The sequence below is a fragment of the Urocampus carinirostris genome, chromosome 19, assembly GCF_059441175.1.
Source record: "Urocampus carinirostris isolate Australia breed hairy pipefish chromosome 19, RoL_Ucar_1.0, whole genome shotgun sequence".
NCBI lineage: Eukaryota > Metazoa > Chordata > Actinopteri > Syngnathiformes > Syngnathidae > Urocampus > Urocampus carinirostris.
Window position 1 is genome coordinate 10,037,010 of NC_142367.1, and position 19,799 is coordinate 10,056,808.

Sequence of the window (19,799 nt, forward strand, 5' to 3'; positions counted from 1 at the left end):
TATATATATATATATATATATATATATACATATATACACATATTATATATATATATATATACACATATTATATATATATATACACATATTATATATATACACATATTATATATATATATATATACACATATTATATATATACACATATTATATATATATATATATATATATATATATATATATATATATATATATATATATATATATATATATATATATATATATATATATATATATATACCTATCTACAAAGATTCAATACATAAAAAAATAAAATGGTATAGTAAATGATAAGGACAAAAAAGTATTTTAGTGCCCTCCAGCGGTGATAGTAAAAAAAGCATGCAAAATAAAAAAGAGAAATTAAAATAAAGTGCAGATTAAATATAAATACAAAATTAGAAATTAGAAATTCATTAGAAATTTGATAAAAATACTTAAATTTGGGGCAACAAGTGCAGATGTAAAATCAAAACTAAAACTAAATACAATTAAATACACCAAGAACAAAAAATAATTAATCTAAATGGAATAAGTTAAATGTAATCAAAATTAAATTTAAAACTAAATAATAGATAATAAGTGATAAATAATACAAGTGATGATTAAATAAATGCAAATAAAAAGTTAATAAATAAAAGAGCAGATTATATACAGTGCATCCGGAAAGTATTCACAGCGCTTCACTTTTTCTACATTTTGTTATGTTACAGCCTCATTCCAAATTGTATTAATTTAATCTCTTATCTCAAAATTCTACACAAAATACTCCATTATGACAATGTGAAAACTTTTTTTTTTTTTTACTTTTTTTTTTTAATTTATTAAAAATAGAAAACTAAGAAATCACATTTACATAAGTATTCACAGCCTTTGCTTAATACTTTGTTGATCCACCTTTGGCAGCAAATACAGCCTCAAGTCTTTTTGAATATGATCCCACAAGTTTAGCACACCTATCTTTAGGCAGTTTTGCCCATTCTTCTTTGCAATAAGTCTCAAGCTCAATCAGGTTGGATGGGAGACGTTTGTGCGCAGCCATTTTCAGATGTCTCCAGAGATGTTCGATCGTATTCAAGTCTGGACTCCGGCTGGGCCACCAGGACATTCACGGAGTGGTTCTGAAGCCAATCTTTTGAGATCTTGGCTGTGTGCTTTGGATCGTTGTCCTGCTGAAAAATGAACCTTTGCCCCACCCTGAGGTCAAGAGCGCTCTGGAGCAGGTTTTCATCCAGGATATCTCTATATATTGCTGCATTCATTTTTCCTTCTATCCTGACTAGTCTGAAAAACATCCCCACAGCATGATGTTGCCACCACCATGCTATACTGTAGGGATGGTATTGGCCTGGTGATGAGCGGTGCCTGGTTTCCTCCAAACATGGCGCCTGGCATTCACACCAAAGAGTTCAATCTTTGTCTCATCAGACCAGAGAATTTTGTTTTTTCATGGTCTGAGAGTCATTCATGTGCTTTTTGGCAAATTCCAGACCGGCTTCCATGTTCCTTTTACTAAAGAGTGGCTTTCGTCTGGCCATTCTACCATACAGGCCTGATTGGTGGATTGCTGCAGAGATGGTTGTCCTTCTGGAAGGCTCTCCCCTCTCCACAGAGGAATGCTGGAGCTCTTACAGAGTGACCATCGGGTTCTTGGTCACCTCCCTGACTAAGGCCCTTCTTCTCCGATCGCTCAGTTTAGAAGGCCGGCCAGCTCTAGGAAGAGTCCTGGTGGTTCCAAATGTCTTCCATTTACAAATAATGGAGGCTACTGTACTCATTGGGACCTTTAAAGTAGCAGAAATTTTTCTGTATCCTTCCCCAGATTTGTGTCTCAAGACAATCCTGTCTCGCAGGTCTACAGACAGTTCTTTTGACTTCATGCTTGGTGTTTGTGCTCTGACATGCACACTCAACTGTCGGACCTTATATAGACAGGTGTGTGCCTTTCCAAATCATGTCCAATCAACTGAATTTACTGCAGGTGGACTCCAATTAAGCTGTAGATAGATAGATAGATAGATACTTTGTTCATCCCCGAAGGGAAATTCACATTTCCAGCAGCATCCCTGAGCTGAGAACAATCGACAGATCTCAAGGATGATCAGTGGAAAAAAGATGCACCTGAGCTCAATTTTGAGCTTCATGGCAAAGGCTGTGAATACTTATATAAATGTGATTTCTTAGTTTTCTATTTTTAATAAATCTAAAAAAAGTAAAAAAAAAAAACTTTTTCACATTGTCATAATGGAGTATTTTGTGTAGAATTTTGAGATAAGAGAATAAATTAATACAATTTGGAATGAGGCTGTAACATAACAAAATGTGGAAAAAGTGAAGCGCTGTGAATACTTTCCGGATGCACTGTATATATATATATATATATATATATATATAAATAAATGAAGATAAAGGGGAAAATAAATAAAAACAAAAATAAATGCGTCAACGCAAACAATGTAGACAGACAATATAACCCCAAACAAATTCTTCTTTTCAATACAAAATCGAGCTCAGACGCCATCTTGAAAAAGCACCTTTATTGTTTCCTCATCGTCTGTCCGTTTGCCCGTAAGCAAAAGTCGACGTCAGAAGTATTTGAGAGAGAGAGAATGAGAGAGATAATGGAAGCTCAAAGGCCGAATGTAAAAAAAAAATGGAGATGAAGGGAGAGAGTAAGAGGGAAGAGAAGAGTATCTAGGCTCAGTTTCTTCAAGTAAGATGTTGGTCAGCTTTGCTGGCTTTTAGTGCTTGATCAGAGCAGAAAACTCTGTACACAAAGACAAAGAAATACATTTTTTTAAAAGATTAAACTAAGAATCTCATATTCAAATTTGTTAATGGTGAGTGATTCCATTTTATTTTTCCGATTCTCACCCTCAATTCCGATCTTGCCGTCGCCATCGGTGTCGCCAGCCTTAAGGAAAGCCTTGGTCTCGTTGTCGGTCAAAGCTCTGGCACTGGCCGAGAAGTTCTTCAGGAACAGCCTGGGAAATATTACGATTTATTTGATCATTTCTTCCAATTTCACATTAATTCATATTATATATTGAAGCCATACATTGCATACCTGTCAACCTGTACGTTTTTGCCGTACAAAGTATGTTTATTATGGATTTTAAGACGTGTACGACGTACAAGAAAATCTGCACGGAAAAACGCAAATTTGTCAATTATGGGTACCATCCGGTATACACCGACTATCAAGAAATGGCAAATCAATCAAGTCAAACGAGTTCGCCGCGGTAGCCTCTATCTCGGTATCGTTTTTTTTTCCGTTGCAAACGAAGCGAGCGTTTGATACTACTGTGTGCATGCGTCTGCCGCTTGGGAATTTCCCATTGCATCCATGTGGTAGTTGTGTAGTGAAAGGAAGTCCGTCTCTTTTTAGAGAACCGGCTTTTTCGGCTCAACTCATTACAGAGAGCTGGCTCTCAAACGGCTCACTTGCTTTGATGTATTGTATTACGAATTATTATGTTGTATAAAGAAGTTAAGAAAAAAGGGAAGTATAAAAGGAGAAAATGAAAAAAGACAGGTTTGTGGTTATACCTTTTAATCAGTATACTGTATTACCAACAATAATTTAATGCAGAAAATGAATTCATAATTTGAATAAGAAAATGTATTATTCTACTTAATTATATTTACATGTATTTTTTTCCTTCTACAGTGAACGTCCAAGCTACTTCATTTTTGAACTTTTTTTATAATGAACCTCATTCATGTCGAGCAACTCAGGATCTCACAACAAAATGTTAATTCACAATGTATATGATATAACAAAACACATGTACAATATAACATGTTAAACTACATAAATAAACACGTTTAAAAAAAAATATGGTGTAAGATTATTTTGTATTTTGTAAGGGAAAATACGACAGTTTGTAAGGGCATGGAGCCCTGGAGCTTGACAGGTATGACATTGTAATAGAGTTAAAGCTTTGATTCAAATTATATTGCTGATACTTTAAAACTTTAACTCATCGCTCGCAGGTCGATGAGCAAAACAGCGTGGAAAGAGCTTTGGAGGGCCAGTTAATTAGAATTAAAGCGAGACAATGCATTTTTCAAATTAAAAAAAAAACAATGCGAAGGGGTTAAAGCTTTAACTCAAATTAACTGGATGACATTTTAATGGTTTAACTCGCTGTGGGCGAGTCCACAGCCAAAATGAAGTCAAAGCGTCTGTAAAGCGAGGGTTAACTTGAGTTAAAGCAAAACAGCTCATTTGATACACCAGAAACCACACAACATACAAGAGTTAAAGCTTTAACTTAATGTAACTTTAATGATTTAACTAGTCATGGGCAAGTCGACAGCCAAAATGCAGTCAAAGCTTCTGTAAAGTGAAGGTTAACTTGACTTAAAGCGAGACAGTTTATTTGATACACCAGAAACCACACAACACACATAAAACCTTAACTCAATGCAGCTTTAATGCTTTAACTAACCATGGGCAAGTCAGTGGCTTGAAGCAGCTTTAAAGTGAGTCTTAACTCAAATTAGAGCAAGGCAACCAAATTAAGAAACCACACAACGAAATAGGATTAAAAGTTTAACTCAAATTAACTCAAATTAACTCGAAACGCTTTTGAATATTTAACTCAAATTAATTCCATGCAAGTTTAACGCTGCAACTTGCCATTTGCAAATCAACAGCCAAAATCGAGTGGAAGCGCCTTTAAAGTGAGTCTTAACTCAAATAAAAGCAAAAACAACTCCATGCAGTTTTAAGGCTTTAACTCGCCATCTGCAAATCCTAAGCCAAAGCAGAGTTGAAGCAGTTTTAAAGTGAGGGTCAACCCAAATGAGAGCAGGGATGTCAAACTCAGTCTGGCTCTGGGGCAGGATCCAGATTTTCTGTTCTCAGGTGGGCCAGATCAGTAAAAGAATGTCTACTCCAAATTTTTAAATTTGTTTTCCAGTATAATGCTTTATCATTAGTAACATATTCTACATGTTATAGTCCGGTAGGACAAGGGGTCCTTTTTATACACAACACATTAATTCACAATGGTAAAAGAAAACTTTTATGTTTGGAATTAAATGTTTGATGTTTTTTAACTGTTAGATAAATGCAGTTTTACACCTCAACCAACTCACTACGCTATACAAACTCAACACTGCCCTCTAGCGACCAGAGAGAGCATTTAGTTTGCATTTATTTTTAAAAATCATCACTTGGATCGAAAGGACCCAGCGACTCATTTCTTAATCAGAAATTTTAGGTGCGTGTTAACTCGAACAAAAAGCGAGTTAACTCAAGGCCTGGGGGGCAGGGGTTAACTTACTTGAGCTCATCTTCCTCGATGAAGCCGCTCTTGTCCTGGTCGATGACGGCGAAAGCCTTTTTGATGTCGCCGTCGGACTTGCCGGCCAGGCCCACTTTGGCAAAGAACTCCTTGTGCTTGAAGGAGTCGGCAGCTGCCGAGGGACAGGGGGGAGCGGAGGAGGGTTATGTCGAGTATGGTTACTTGACTGCACAGGTGCAACATCATCTCCGATGATCGCGGAGGGATAACGTTCCGTGTTCGGCTGTAACACGCGGCTTTAAAATGATTTGGAATCACTCGACAACATAAATATCCGAGTAGTCGGATTACACGAGGGTGTTATTTTTAGGATGCGTGATTAGTTTGTTACGACAACGTGTCAACATTTTCATTCGAAACACATGAAATTGTCCTAAAATTTGTGAAAATAGCCCGGTTACAAATTTGTTCGTGTAGGCTAGTTGGTATTTTTAATGTCTGTGTCTGTCTGTCTCTCTGTCTCTCTGTCTCTCTGTCTCTCTGTCTCTCTCTCTCTCTCTCTCTCTCTCTCTATTTTTTTCTTTATTTCATTCCCTCTTTCTCTCTCTCCCTCCTCTCTTTCGTCCTTTCTTTATTTCTTCTTTTCTTCCTTTTTTCTTTATTTCCTTATTTCTTTCCTTCTTTCTCTTTATTTCGTTCCTTCTTACTCTTTATTTCATTCCTTCTTACTCTTTCGCTCTCTATTTTTCTTTCTCTGTTGATCTTTCTTTATTTCTCTTTCTTTCCAACATAACCTGGAGTTTTGCATTACAATATTTCCTAGCAAATCGATTTGAACTGAGAATTTTTATTTTTCAATTTGATATTTTTTTCCCTCCAACATTTTATTGAATTTATGACTTCACTTATTTGCGAAAATTAGTACATTTTAAATGTGTTTATTTTTTTTGTTTTTTAGGGCAGTGTTTTTTGTATTTTTTAGAAAAAAAATCTTAAATAAATGTATCTATTTTTGTATTCGTGTATTGATGTTTTAAAATTTAAATATTTCCTAACACAGTTATTTTAGTTAATAACAACGATATTAAAACAAATAATTATATTTAATAATGCTATTTTTATCATTAACAATTTAATTTAATATGTTAAATTAACAATTTAAATCTAATAATCTAAAATACATTACATTTAATTATTTATTTTAGTCAAAAGTAAAATATTTCACATAAGCGTATGATGGCACTCATTTATTTCAGAATATTTTATGGAAAATTGTTATACATTATCACCAAAGCCATTGAATACATTTGCATGATAATTAAATTAATTATCATTATTATTAAACGTTCAGGCAAACCTTAGCAAAATTTGCTAGTTAATTTGTTTATTTATGCCCTCAAAATATTCACAAATAAAGGAATATCTTTATGAATCACTTGGTGGAACAAATTACAAATAATCCACTAATAATCTTTGAATCAAATTCAATATATATGTATAGATATATTTTTTTTTCTCACATATTTAAAATATAAATGATTTAGAACTAGTTCAAGCAGAATGAAAGTTTATATAATTCCATCATAAAAGCCTGGTAGTTGGTCCGGACACATCATCTGCGAGGTAAAAGCTTGCAGAAATTCCAAATATAGTTCTGGCTAACCCAATCGTGTTCATGAGATGCTAACATTAGCCAAAAATGTCCACTCCGTCACTGTCCCCCCCTGTCAACGCCTTCGCTAACTGCTTCAACCTGCACATTACTGACAGCTATTTTAAAGTTTTAAAAAAAGACACTGAGGTGGATCAACCCCCCCCCCCCCCCCCCCCCTTCCCCCATTAAATCTCCCACTACTAAACTATTAAATATTTAGACCATAAACATATATATTTTTTTGGATTAAATCTTCCATGTGCAAGTCAATAAAACTGGTTTTACCTTGGCAAGCAGCAAGGGCTGCAGTGATGTCAGAGTCACTCAGAATTCCGGCAAACGCCATCTTTAACTGTCAGATAAAAAAAAAAAAAAGAAAACAGGAAATACAGAAGTGAATATATGTAAAAATGTGTCATGATTTCTTTGTATAAAATCGGTAGTAATGTTCCACTACGAACTGAAAAGGTAAGCCACCCCCCAAACTGCAGATAAATAAAAATAAATAAGAATAATGTGAAGTGGTTTCTTAGTAGGCCACCATATTTGAGCGATGTATATATTTTTTTACTCCTTTATTTCTATAGAAATAAATTTGGTGTTGACTTGGATTTTAAGTGCAAATATTTCCTTATATATTTGATTACTAACACTTTTAATAATTGGTTAAATGGAATAAATTATAAAACCAAATGAGACACATTTAAAAATCTGATATCACAAATAAATTGCTGCTTTATTCATAATAATGTATAACTATAATAACAGTAATTATGAAAATCTTCCTGTTTACCTCAGTGAAAATATCTTTTATTCGAGTCAAGCTTTTTTATAAATGTATTATTCTATTTATGTATTAATCTTTAAATTAATTGTATTTAATTCCCTGGAATCTTAAATGAAAATATTTCCCAATATGCCAATTATTTTCTTAATTGGTTGAATTAAAATTTTACAAATAATTCAATAACAATCACTTATTATTGTCAAATTAAAATACAGGAAACAAACATCAAATAATTCCCTAATAATCATTTTTCAAAATGGTGTATTCTCATTTTTTAAATATCCCAATTTGTTACAATATATCTTTGGAGAATAAATGACAAAAAAAACTCCAGATATTACAAATAAATTCTAATTTCTGTGTGGAATAATTTGCCTTTAAAGAATAGTAGCGACAAATTCAACTGATAGTCCAAATCCTCCCATCTAAAGCATTAAGAATAATTATAAAAAATTCATAAAAGTCCCTGGAATACTTGATAATCCTCATGTAAGTCCCGTTACAAACAAAAAATCAAACTCATTGAAAAAAAAAACTTTGACGGCTATTGACGTCATTGGCAAGGAACGAGGCCAGACTCACCTGTATCTTTAGACGTTGGCTGAGAAGAACCCGCTCACTGCAGTGGGGCCCGGCCGCCCCAAGGCCGCCATTTATATACCTGCCGACAATGGCGGAAATCCGATGCACGGACACGGTGAGCCGCCAGGCGCTTGCTAGCCGCCGCTAAAAATGTGTCAAGTAGACAGGCCGCGCTCGGTCTATTTTGGGGCGCATTAAAGGAAGATGCTTAAATGGTAGGACGAGGAAGCAAGAGGGGAAAAGTGCTGGACGTGCACGCGGCTAATTATACACGCTGCTGATTGGGGACAAACGGGCGCCGGCGAAGGAGGGAGCAAGGGGCTGCCCCCAATGACTTGATTGGTTGTTTGGATGAAGAGTCTGAAGAACGGACACATGGATGGACTGATGAGGGCTAAATAGCTTGCAATCAATCTTTTGTGCTAGCTAGGTAACTAGCTTCTCCACAGGTAGCTGAGTCACTAAATAGTCTCCGAGAAGCTAGCTGCATCGAAAGATGGATGGCTAAAACTCTTGTACACAGGTAGCTCAATTTCTCTATTAACCCAACTAGGTAACTTGCTAATACACAAGTAACTAGCTAAATGGGTAGATGGATGAATAGCTAATCCATACGTAACTAGCCAGATTAATGGATGGATGGAGTATTGGAGAGCTGACTGGACCTCTGGCTACCTAGCCTTTCTACAAGTACCTAGCTGGGTGGATAGATGGATGGCTAACAATCTTGTCTACTATTAGCTTTCGAGCCATCTATTTAGCTAGTCCACAAGTAACTACCTGAATGGACGGATGGATGGATGGACTATTGGAGAGCTGACTGGATGTCTGGCTAGCTAGCCTGTCTACAAGTAGCTAGCTGGGTGGATAGATGGATGGCTAACTATTTTGTCTACAGATAGCTTTCAAGCTCTCTATTGAGCTAGCTGAGGAGAGCCCGCCTGCCCCCACCCTCCCTCATCACATTCTACAGGGGCACCATAGAGAGTATCCTGACCAGCTGTATCTCTGTGTGGTGTGGAGGCTGCAGCGCTACCGACTGGGGTAGTGAGAGGAGAGTGACGAGGACAGCAGAGAAAATCATCGGGACTTCTCTTCCCTCCATTCAGGACATTGGCCAGAAGTGCTGCCTATCCCAAGCTAAGAACATTATCAAGGACCCCTCTCACCCCCATCATGGACTGTTCACTCTGCTAGCCTCTGGGAAGAGGTACTGCAGTGTGCGGTGCAGGACCACCAGGTTCCACAATAGTCTTGTCCCCCTGGCCATTAGACTGTTAAATGGTCACTCAAACACATAGTAAATCTAAACTGCTGCTAATCTGTACATCTGTGGGTTCTGTTTGACTGTTTGCACTACTGGCAGTTCTGTATAGCTAGCCACTCCTTGCACATCTGTTTCTCTGCACTATCGTACTTACAGTGTTATTGTTACAGTGTTATTGTTCTGTTTACCCGACTTGTTTACCTGATTGCCCATCTTGCACATCTGGTTGGCTACTCCTCTTGCACTATTTGCGCTACTGTAAAATACTATACATAGCCATAATTATTTAGTATATTATTAGCACTCAATACTACAACTCAATACAACGTTTTATTTATATCTGTACATTCAAGGAAACTGTGCGGGTCAGATGTATCGACATTTCGTTCTGTATACACGTGTACTAGAATGACAATAAAGTAGATCTGAATCTGAATCTGAATCTGAACTAGGTAACTAACTAGTCACAAGTAACTATCTGGATGGATGGATGGATGGATGGATGGAGTTTTGGAGAGTTGACTGAATGGATGGCTATGTAGCTTACCCACATGAAGCCAGCAAGCTATCTATTGAGCTAACAAGGTAACTAGCTAGTACATGTGTTTAAGCTGTCTGGTTGGATAACAAAATTGTCAAAAGGTAGCGGGGAAGTTGTCTATTGAGCTAACCTGGTAAATAGGTAGTTTACAAGTAGCCATCTAAATAAATGGATAACTAGCTTGTCCACAGGTAGCCAGTACGCTATCTATTGGGATAGCTATACAACAAACTAGTCTGCAAGTATCCAGATGAACAATTAGATGGATGGATAACAACCTTGTCCACAGATAGTCGGGAAGCTTTCAAGGTACCTAACGAGTCTACAACTACCTATCTAAATAAATGGATAACACGCTTGTCATCAGGTAACTAACAAGCTACAATCTATTGAGCAAAATAGGTAACTAGCTAGTCTACAAGTAGCCAGCTAAATAATTAGATGGATAATCAACAAGATATCTGGGAAGCTATCTATTGAGCTACATAGGTAATTAGCTAGTTTACACAAGTAGCTAGCTGTATGAATAGATGGATAGATTACAAGCTTGTCCGTGGGAAGCTAGGAAGCTATCTATTGAGCTAGCTAGGTAACAACCTAGACTACAGGTAGCTGGATGGATGGATTTTGGTGACGGATGAGTGGATGGATGCATAGACGGACGAAATTGGTGATGGGTGAATGGTTGGACGAACAGACGGATAAATGAATGATGTTAGGATTAGTTTAGGGTTAAGGTTTATGCATAGGGAAACGTCATTGGTTTAAGGTTAAGGGATAGTGTTGGGTAGGGTTAAGGGTTAGAGCTAGGATTACTTAAAGATGAAGGGTTTTGGTTTTTTTCTAAAATGAAAGAGACTCTTTTTTCATGAGGACAAACATTTTTATTGGTAACCAGTTTTTAGAACGAATCATAACAGAAAAATATATTCTGCTCTAGCCACATTCAATCTGTGATTAACTCTTGCTAGTTAACATCCATCCTGAGGTTATCACCATGTACTTAAGCACGCCGCCATTAGGAAGACTTGACCAGTGCTGAGAATTCTGAAATAGTAAACAAAAAACAAGAAAATAAATACTTAATATATTATTTGAAATGATTCATTTAAAATGAATTCTGCTTGATCAAATTGTTTTTTGTCCTCTTCGAAATACAGCACTATTTGCAGTTATGTTATTTAACCTTTTTTTTAAGATCTTTTTTTTCCATTTTATTTAATGAAATTACTTTGGAAAGAAAATTAACAGGTATATAAAAAAAGAGAGTACAGTACCTACAATAAGCAAAATTATCTGCTAGAAGATGCCGGATCATTTTCTTATTTTAAATCTTTTGTGTATTTATCTAGAAAATTAAGAAAAATACAGTAATCGGCGAGAATACATTATCAATAAAATAAAGCAAAATGATTTGGAAATTCTTCATTTTTTAAAATGTATATCTTTTTATTCCTTTAATGCCTATTTTAGTCCTTTTTATAATGGTAAAAAATTCATGAAAATAAATTAAAATAAAATAATTGATATTAGGAGAACATTTTAAAAAGTATAAAGTATTAAAAAGTCCAATAAGAAGGATTATTTGAAGTATTTTTGCTAATTTTATTACTTGAAAATTATCTCTAACATAATGTTAGAATATGTTAAAAAATAAAATGAGTAAAAAGACAGTGAAAGTTCTTGCCATATTTTATCGAATATTTCTACCTTTTTAAATTTATATTTTGTGTATTTTTATTACTTCTAAAGTAATATTATGTTGTTTAATTTTCTTCCTAGAAATGAATTAAAATACGATAAAAAGTACTTAACGTGAATAATTATCCAGGGATTTTTACTATGCTTTGTTTCAATACAATTTAGCATATTGTAATTATTTTTGCAGTAATACAATTTTTTTTCTTTTTTTACTTGCAATAAATAAAAATGCAGTGAAAAGGAAAAAAATGAAAATACATACAAACTAGAGAATATAAAATATATCTGAACAATTAGACTTGATTTGTTTTGAATTTACTGTATGTTATATTTTACTGAATTTATTTTATATTAAATAATATTTATAACAAAAAACACAAAAAAACACAAATGACTGGGAACAGATGGCTCATGTCTGGTAAAATGTCCTTTTAATCTTCGTATATTCCAATTATTTGGTAGTAATCCTATTTTGTTTAGTTTTCTCACTAGAAATGAATAAAAATGCCATAATGAAGAAGAAATGAAAATACGTCAAACAAAAAATCATCTGCAAAATGTTTTTATTCATTTAATTTTTTATTTCTTGATTTTAAAAAATGATACTATTCTTTATATTTAACTCGTAATCTAGATACATACACGAGTTATTATTTAGTTAGATTTAGTTTGACATTATTTACTATTATTTTTGAAGTCACTTAAAGGGACAGTGTGTAATATTTTACCACTCGATGTCAATGTATTGTGTTGTGCACCCAGAAGCGACTACAAAAAAACACAAGGAAGTATACAAACTACGGAGACTTAAAGTGTCTAAAGTGAAATGTTTTTCTTCTTATTTTTTGCCTTTCACAAGGTATTTTGGTCTTTGGGGTACCCTTAGCAGCCAATAAAAAAAATAGAAAAAAATCCTCCACCTAAGAGTATTAAAAAAATGGTTGTTTATATCATAGTACCAGAGACTGAAATAACGTCTGCCGGACGCCTGGGGCATGCATCTTTTACGTCGGGCGTACAACTTACAAAACGTTTCCGCCCGGGTGGCCGACAACTTTTTCAAGGGAAAAAAAAAACTTGGCTGGTAATCGAAAAATCAACTTCCATTTTTTTTTTTTTGTCAACTCAAACGTTTGCTTTATTCTGATTTCGAAATCTTCGTTCGGTTTGGAAATTTCGGTTCGTTTGGCAATTTGCATACTCGGCAGCCAATCAAAAGCCTGCATTCAATATTTCCGTGCTTCCGGACTCTTCTGAACGTTATAAGGTTGTGCATTTGCATATCGTTTTCCAAAGTAGACGCACAGAGAACACAAGAAAAGTGGTTAGGAATTAAGCCAAAACCTCAACCCCAGAAGAAAGATTCAAAAGAAGCTAAAAAAAATTATGACGCTACAAAACGTAAACGTACATTAAAAGCATCGTGGAAAGAGTTCACGTGGCTTGTTGCAGACGACGCAACGCAAACATTGCAAGAATGAAGATGAGTACATACAGGTACATACTGATGGCAGTTGGAAAACAGCGATGTCATATACATATGAATATTATAAGTAGATTTAAAATAAACTTAATTTTAAAGTGTTGTTCTTTTACATATTCTGATTATCAATCCTTAATACTTTGGATTATTGTTTTTTTTTTTTTGCGATTAGTTGTCTTATTGTGTTTCAAGTTGTGAAAACTTTTCAGAGTCTGGTAACTTTTTGTCATGAGTTTCAGACACTGATAATACATGTACGGTATTTTTGCTGATTGTTCAAATCAATATTGTTTTTTAATTTATTAAGTAAAGATATAAATAATACACACTGTCCCTTTATTCGTTAAAAACGATCCGACGACAGAATGAAAATTTCATTAGATTTTTTTATTTTTAAAGATTATTTTGTTCACCTTCCCATCCGATCTTGCCGTCACCGTCCGAGTCCCCCTCCAGCAGGAAGGCCCTGGTCTCGGCGGCGGTCAACGTCCTGGCCCCCTTGGAGAAGTTCTGCAGAAAGAGTCTGACAACCGCGCAGTAAATAACGATCCTCCCGACACCGATTCATCGGAAAAAAATCACCCGGGGGACTCAACTGCAACTCATCCTGCTCGATGAAGCCGCTCTTGTCCTGGTCCAGGATGTTGAACACTCTCTCTATCTCCGTGGGGGTCTTTTTGGATAAGCCCACCGCTTTGAAGAAGGTCTTCGGGTTGAAAGAATCCTTGGCTGGGAATGGAAAAATCAAGGAAGGATGGAAGTTTTAGCGTCAGAAATGTTATACCTTTACAGGCGTTGATGGCCGAGTTGATATCGGAGACGGCGAGGACGTCGGTGATGGCCATGACGGGAGCGGAGAAGACGGCGGATGGATGTGTGCAGGGAGACGGTTGTGGGGAAGCTGGCCACCCCCCCCGGGCGGGTGTCACAAACCACCAGCGTCCTTGTGGCCGCTGTCAGACGCAGATGTCCACTTGACGCTCACCGGCCGGACCGCCTCGCTAACATACATTCTGATATTACAATTTTTGCCTCCGAGAAGTTATAATTTGAAATTCTTAAAATTATTAATGTATGAAGTTGATCTTTTTTTGGAATTGTGATTTGGTCCTTATAAATGGTGGTCATTATTACAAGTTAATTACAAAAAAAAGCGGATAAAATCATGAAAACTAAACAAATAGGTATTTTTCTAGGGAAAAAAATAAGAATCGTCACAAAATTACAAAAACATATTTTTGTTAAAAAGTTATTTATTCCTCGAAAAATATATCGACAAAAATCACACGAAATGGCAAAAAATATAATAAATAAATATTTTATTCAACATAATGGATTATTATTCCAAGTGATTTCAATTATAATTTAAAGTGATTGTGTTTTTCAGGGGCAGCACGGCAGGGCAGTGGTTCGCGCGTTTGCGGCACAGTTCTGAGGTCATGGGATCGAACTTTCCTGTGTGGAGTTTGCATATTCTCCCCAAGCTTGCGTGGGTTTCCTTCGGGCACTTCGGTTTCCTCCCACATTCCAAATAACATGCCAGTTCAAAATGCCCCTAGGTGTGAATGATCGAGCGAATTCGCTGGCCCCTGCCCACTGCCCGAAGACAGCTGGGATGGGCTCCAGCACCCCCGTGACCCTACTGAGGATAAGCGGTGCAGATAATGGATGGATGGATGTGTTTTTCAGGTTGGGGATCAGGTTGGGGGAAAAAAAGTTCTAAATTCACCAAATTCTAAGCTTATTTGTTCATAAAAAAATAATATTTAGATAAATAACAAAATAAATCACAAAACTGCAAAAAATAAACCCTTTTTTTAAACATGATAGATGATAGGTCTAAATGATTTAAATTATTATTTTAAACCTTTTTTGAGTTGGGATTGATCAACCCTCTGAGATTTGATCTGCAACCTCAGTTAGAATAGAATAGAATAGAATAGAATAGAATATACCTTTATTGTCATTGTTACAAAATGGGTTGAACATATTGTGACAACGAAATTGGACGTGGCACTCCAGGTTCACAATTTACAGTGAGGATAAAAGAAAACAAATAAGATAAAGGAACAAAGAAGATGTTTGTAGAACAAAGAACATGTTTGTAGAACAAACAAAGAAGTTGAAATGTTTAAAGGAACAGGGTGGTTTTTTTTAGTGCCTTCTAGTGGTACAAACACTTTCATTCAGTAAAAAAAAAAACAAAAAAACATTAATTTGAATTCTAGGCAAAAATACAAGAACTATCATACCATACGATAGTGTTTAGAAAAAGAACGCTAGGTTAAAATGTTCTATTCCTTTGACATAGTGGAATCCCTACTCAGGTCGCGGACATGTTTGTCTGCCATTTTGTTGCTTGCTGTGGCACTGGTTTAGTTCGCATTAGAAAACAGGGCCATCTAATGGTCAAATATTACACACTGGGGCTTTAAATCTAGGCGGAAAAATACTTCTGTTCTATAGCTTATGGATGACCTATATTTCATGTTGACGATATCTGTGTAATGTTATTGCAACATCCATTGCAGCCTGGTCATCCTGGAAGGCGCATTACCTCATGTGCGGTTCCTTCTCAAAGTTTCTTCATTTTCCTCATGTTGAGGTTTTTGAGTTTTTTCCTTGCCATCATGTAGATTTTAGATCAGGTTATTGTTCAATAAGTCTGTAGTATGTGAGTCTCCTTGTGATTAAGGACTATACAAATAAACATGACTTGACTTGATTTGGCTAGATTTGTTCATAAAAAATAAAATCAAGAAATGTAAAAGTTATTTTTTTGTATAATAATAAAAATTACAAAGTTAAAAAATAAATTCTGGATTAGATTAAAATGTTTCGATTTGAACCTAAAAATAGTCACAAAAATTAATTCTAAATAAATTAAAATGTTTTGCGACGCAGTATAAACTATTATTGAATCGTAATTTTTTTTAGTGCGCATTTTTTTAGGTTATAAATTATTTCTAAAAACACATGAAATTACAAAAAATACCCAAATAAATTCTCAAATGAAAACACTTTAATGTTGAAAAACAGATGAGTTATAAGAATAACATCATTACAGATTTCCTCGAACATTTATCTAAAAGTACAGGGAGTGCAGAATTATTAGGCAAATGAGTATTTTGACCACATCATCCTCTTTATGCATGTTGTCTTACTCCAAGCTGTATAGGCTCGAAAGCCTACTACCAATTAAGCATATCAGGTGATGTGCATCTCTGTAATGAGAAGGGGTGTGGTCTAATGACATCAACACCCTATATCAGGTGTGCATAATTATTAGGCAACTTCCTTTCCTTTGGCAAAATGGGTCAGAAGAGGGACTTGACAGGCTCTGAAAAGTCAAAAATAGTGAGATATCTTGCAGATGGATGCAGCACTCTTAAAATTGCCAAGCTTCTGAAGCGTGATCATCGAACAATCAAGCGTTACATTCAAAATAGTCAACAGGGTCGCAAGAAGCGTGTGTTGGAGAAATTGGAGGTTCGATAATCGAGAGAAAAGTCTTCTCATATGTGGATAAGGAAAATGGACAGGAGCCAGCCTCTTCGGAGGGAGATACAACTTTATTGATGCGTCAATGAAGATCTCGGAGAGCTGGGAACATGACAGTGTTTTTAAAGCTGGTAGCGACGATTAAGCATCGATTACACCCCAAAAGGCGGTCCTGTATCACGTATCAAGTACAGAGCGTCCCGTCCCTTGCACGCTATCTTCAAGGAAACTTAATGTCTGCCAAGAGTATCTTCAAGGATGTCTACCCGACCTTTTCCCACAACTGTAAGAAAGTCTTTATAAATTTCTACATGTATGCAAATCTATTCTACATTTCTACATGTATGCAAATCTATTCTACAAATGCAAGTGTATTTACCACAACACGTGTAGAAAAACCAAGGCGCAAAATAACTGCCCATGAACTGAGAAAAGTCAAGCGTACAGCTGCCAAGATGCCACTTGCCACCAGTTTTGCCATATTTCAGAGCTGCAACATCACTGGAGTGCCCAAAAGCACAAGGTGTGCAATACTCAGAGACATGGCCAAGGTAAGAAAGGCTGAAAAACGACCACCACTGAACAAGACACACAAGCTGAAACGTCAAGACTGGGCCAAGAAAAATCTCAAGACGGATTTTTCTAAGGTTTTATGGACTGATGAAATGAGAGTGAGTCTTGATGGGCCAGATGGATGGGCCCGTGGCTGGATCGGTAAAGGGCAGAGAGCTCCAGTCCGCCTCAGACGCCAGCAAGGTGGAGGTGGGGTACTGGTATGGGCTGGTATCATCAAAGATGAGCTTGTGGGGCCTTTTCGGGTTGAGGATGGACTCAAGCTCAACTCCCAGTCCTACTGCCAGTTTCTGGAAGACACCTTCTTCAAGCAGTGGTACAGGAAGAAGTCCGCATCCTTCAAGAAAAACATGATTTTCATGCAGGACAACGCTCCATCACACGCATCCAAGTACTCCACAGCGTGGCTGGCAAGAAAGGGTCTAAAAGAAGAAAAACTAATGACATGGCCTCCTTGTTCACCTGATCTGAACCCCATAGAGAACCTGTGGTCCCTCATCAAATGTGAGATTTACAAGGAGGGAAAACAGTACACCTCTCTGAACAGTGTCTGGGAGGCTGTGGTTGCTGCTGCACGCAATGTTGATCGTGAACAGATCAAAGCACTGACAGAATCCATGGATGGCAGGCTTTTGAGTGTCCTTGCGAAGAAAGGTGGCTATATTGGTCACTGATTTGTTTTTGTTTTGTTTTTGAATGTCAGAAATGTATATTTGTGAATGTTGAGCTGTTATATTGGTTTCCCTGATGAAAATAAATAATTAAAATGGGTATACATTTGTTTTTTGTTAAGTTGCCTAATAATTATGCACAGTAATAGTCACCTGCACACACAGATATCCTCCTAAAATAGCTAAAACTAAAAAAGCCCCACTCCAACTTCCAAAATATTCAGCTTTGATATTAATGAGACTTTTGGGTTCATTAAGAACATGGTTGTTGTTCAATAATAAAATTAATCCTCAAAAATACAACTTGCCTAATAATTCTGCACTCCCTGTACAATCAAAATTCTTGTGGCTATCCATCCATTATCTGCACCGCTTATCCTCAGTAGGGTTGCGGGGGTGCTGGAGCTCATCCCAGCTATCTTCGGGCAGTTGGCAGGGGGACACCCTAATCTGGTTGCCAGGCAAGTCACAGGGCACACAGGGACAGACAATTCATTCATTCATTCACACCTAGGGACAATTAACTTGACATGCATGTTTTTGGAATGTGGGAGGAAACCCAAGCAAGCATAGGGAGAACATGCAAACTCCGCACAGGAAGGTTCGATCCCATGACCTCAAAACTGTGTCGCGGAAGCGCTAACCACTCAGCCGCCGTGCTGCCTCTTATTGTGGCTAATGCTCTCTAATTGGAGGATCATGCCATTGCAAATCGTAGACAGGAAGTATTAAAAAAAAATAGATTTGAAATCTGACTCACAAGGACAGATGTCAACTCCTTGCCATCTTCTTGATGACATCCTGAAATTATCCGGGAAATCCGCCGCCATCGGGCTGATAACAAAGACAGGCGTATGTTCTTTATCCTCAGAGAAGAATATTCGATCATTTATTGTGCATGACTTACCACTAGTGGACAGTGAAGAGTTTTCTTTTATTTTGAAACGCAAAGGCTTAAAAAAAATGTCCGTCATCATAAAATATCCCAGAAAAACATCCTCTGCCCACACCCCTGCCTGGTGTTTCCCGGTCTTGTTTTCAGGAAAGACCAAACTTCCTGTGTGATGGACGGACAAAAGAGGACGGGAGGGACATTTTCAAAATGCTCCCCGAAATTGGAGAGGACACAAGTGGAAGTTTTTGGGGGACAATTAAAAAGCACAGGTAGGATTTTAATATATTTTGATTAGATAAGAAATCAAAAGTACGAGCTCACAATTCGCTTTCCAAAATATTTATTTGTGAGAGGTTTTTACATATATAAGCCGCATCTGATTATAAGGCACATCTTCGAAAATATTTATTTGTGAAAGGTTTTTGTCGTTTTTAAGACAGGCGGGCGCCCAGGGCCGTTGCTAGCCATTTGGGTGCCTTAAGCACAAATGCTGTATGGTATACAACCAGGACCGGCCCAAGCCTTCATGGGGCCCTAAACAAAATTAGATTTGTGGCTCCCTATTACTCGCTAATTTGCATCCATACTAGAAATCATTCCATGTTCTACTCCAGGGGTGGGCAAATATTTGGAGTCGGGGGCCGCATGTGACATGTTATTCTTCTTTTTAAATAGATTAATTTCATCAAACTGCTTTTGAAACGTCCACAACGTCCCTGTTTTGAGAACTTCATTTGTCATTTGGTTTTGAAGTATTACTGTAGTTTTTGTTTTAAATATTTTTTCAGTATTTCTGAAGTTATATTTTTATTGAAGTTCTGTAGTCTTTTGTAGTGTAACTGTAGTTTTATTTTTGTACTATTTCTGTAGTGTTTCTGAAGTAATTTTT

The 19,799-nt window shown here is 36.4% G+C and overlaps 2 protein-coding genes across 5 annotated transcripts; both read right to left on the reverse strand.

The window, feature by feature from the left end:
• Positions 1-2,517: 2,517 nt before the first annotated feature.
• On the reverse strand, positions 2,518-8,520 carry LOC148347226 (parvalbumin alpha-like). The gene is made up of 5 exons (XM_088324229.1): positions 8,279-8,520; positions 7,195-7,261; positions 5,295-5,427; positions 2,875-2,984; positions 2,518-2,767 (listed from the first exon to the last, which is right to left on the reverse strand). Exons 2-5 carry the CDS (start codon positions 7,253-7,255, stop codon positions 2,742-2,744), a joined length of 330 nt encoding a protein of 109 aa, XP_088180355.1. The 5' UTR covers positions 7,256-7,261; positions 8,279-8,520; the 3' UTR covers positions 2,518-2,741.
• A 2,433-nt stretch (positions 8,521-10,953) lies between these two features.
• On the reverse strand, positions 10,954-19,431 carry LOC148347227 (parvalbumin, thymic-like). 4 transcript variants are annotated; one of them, XM_088323982.1, is made up of 6 exons: positions 18,923-19,431; positions 18,776-18,849; positions 14,061-14,223; positions 13,867-13,999; positions 13,684-13,793; positions 10,954-11,133 (listed from the first exon to the last, which is right to left on the reverse strand). In XM_088323982.1, exons 1-6 carry the CDS (start codon positions 18,990-18,992, stop codon positions 11,105-11,107), a joined length of 579 nt encoding a protein of 192 aa, XP_088180108.1. In that variant the 5' UTR covers positions 18,993-19,431; the 3' UTR covers positions 10,954-11,104. The 4 variants fall into 4 exon arrangements, with proteins under 4 accessions (XP_088180108.1, XP_088180107.1, XP_088180110.1 ...); XM_088323981.1 differs by having other exon boundaries at positions 14,055-14,223; positions 18,923-19,143; XM_088323984.1 differs by having other exon boundaries at positions 14,055-14,271; positions 18,923-18,994.
• Positions 19,432-19,799: the final 368 nt, after the last annotated feature.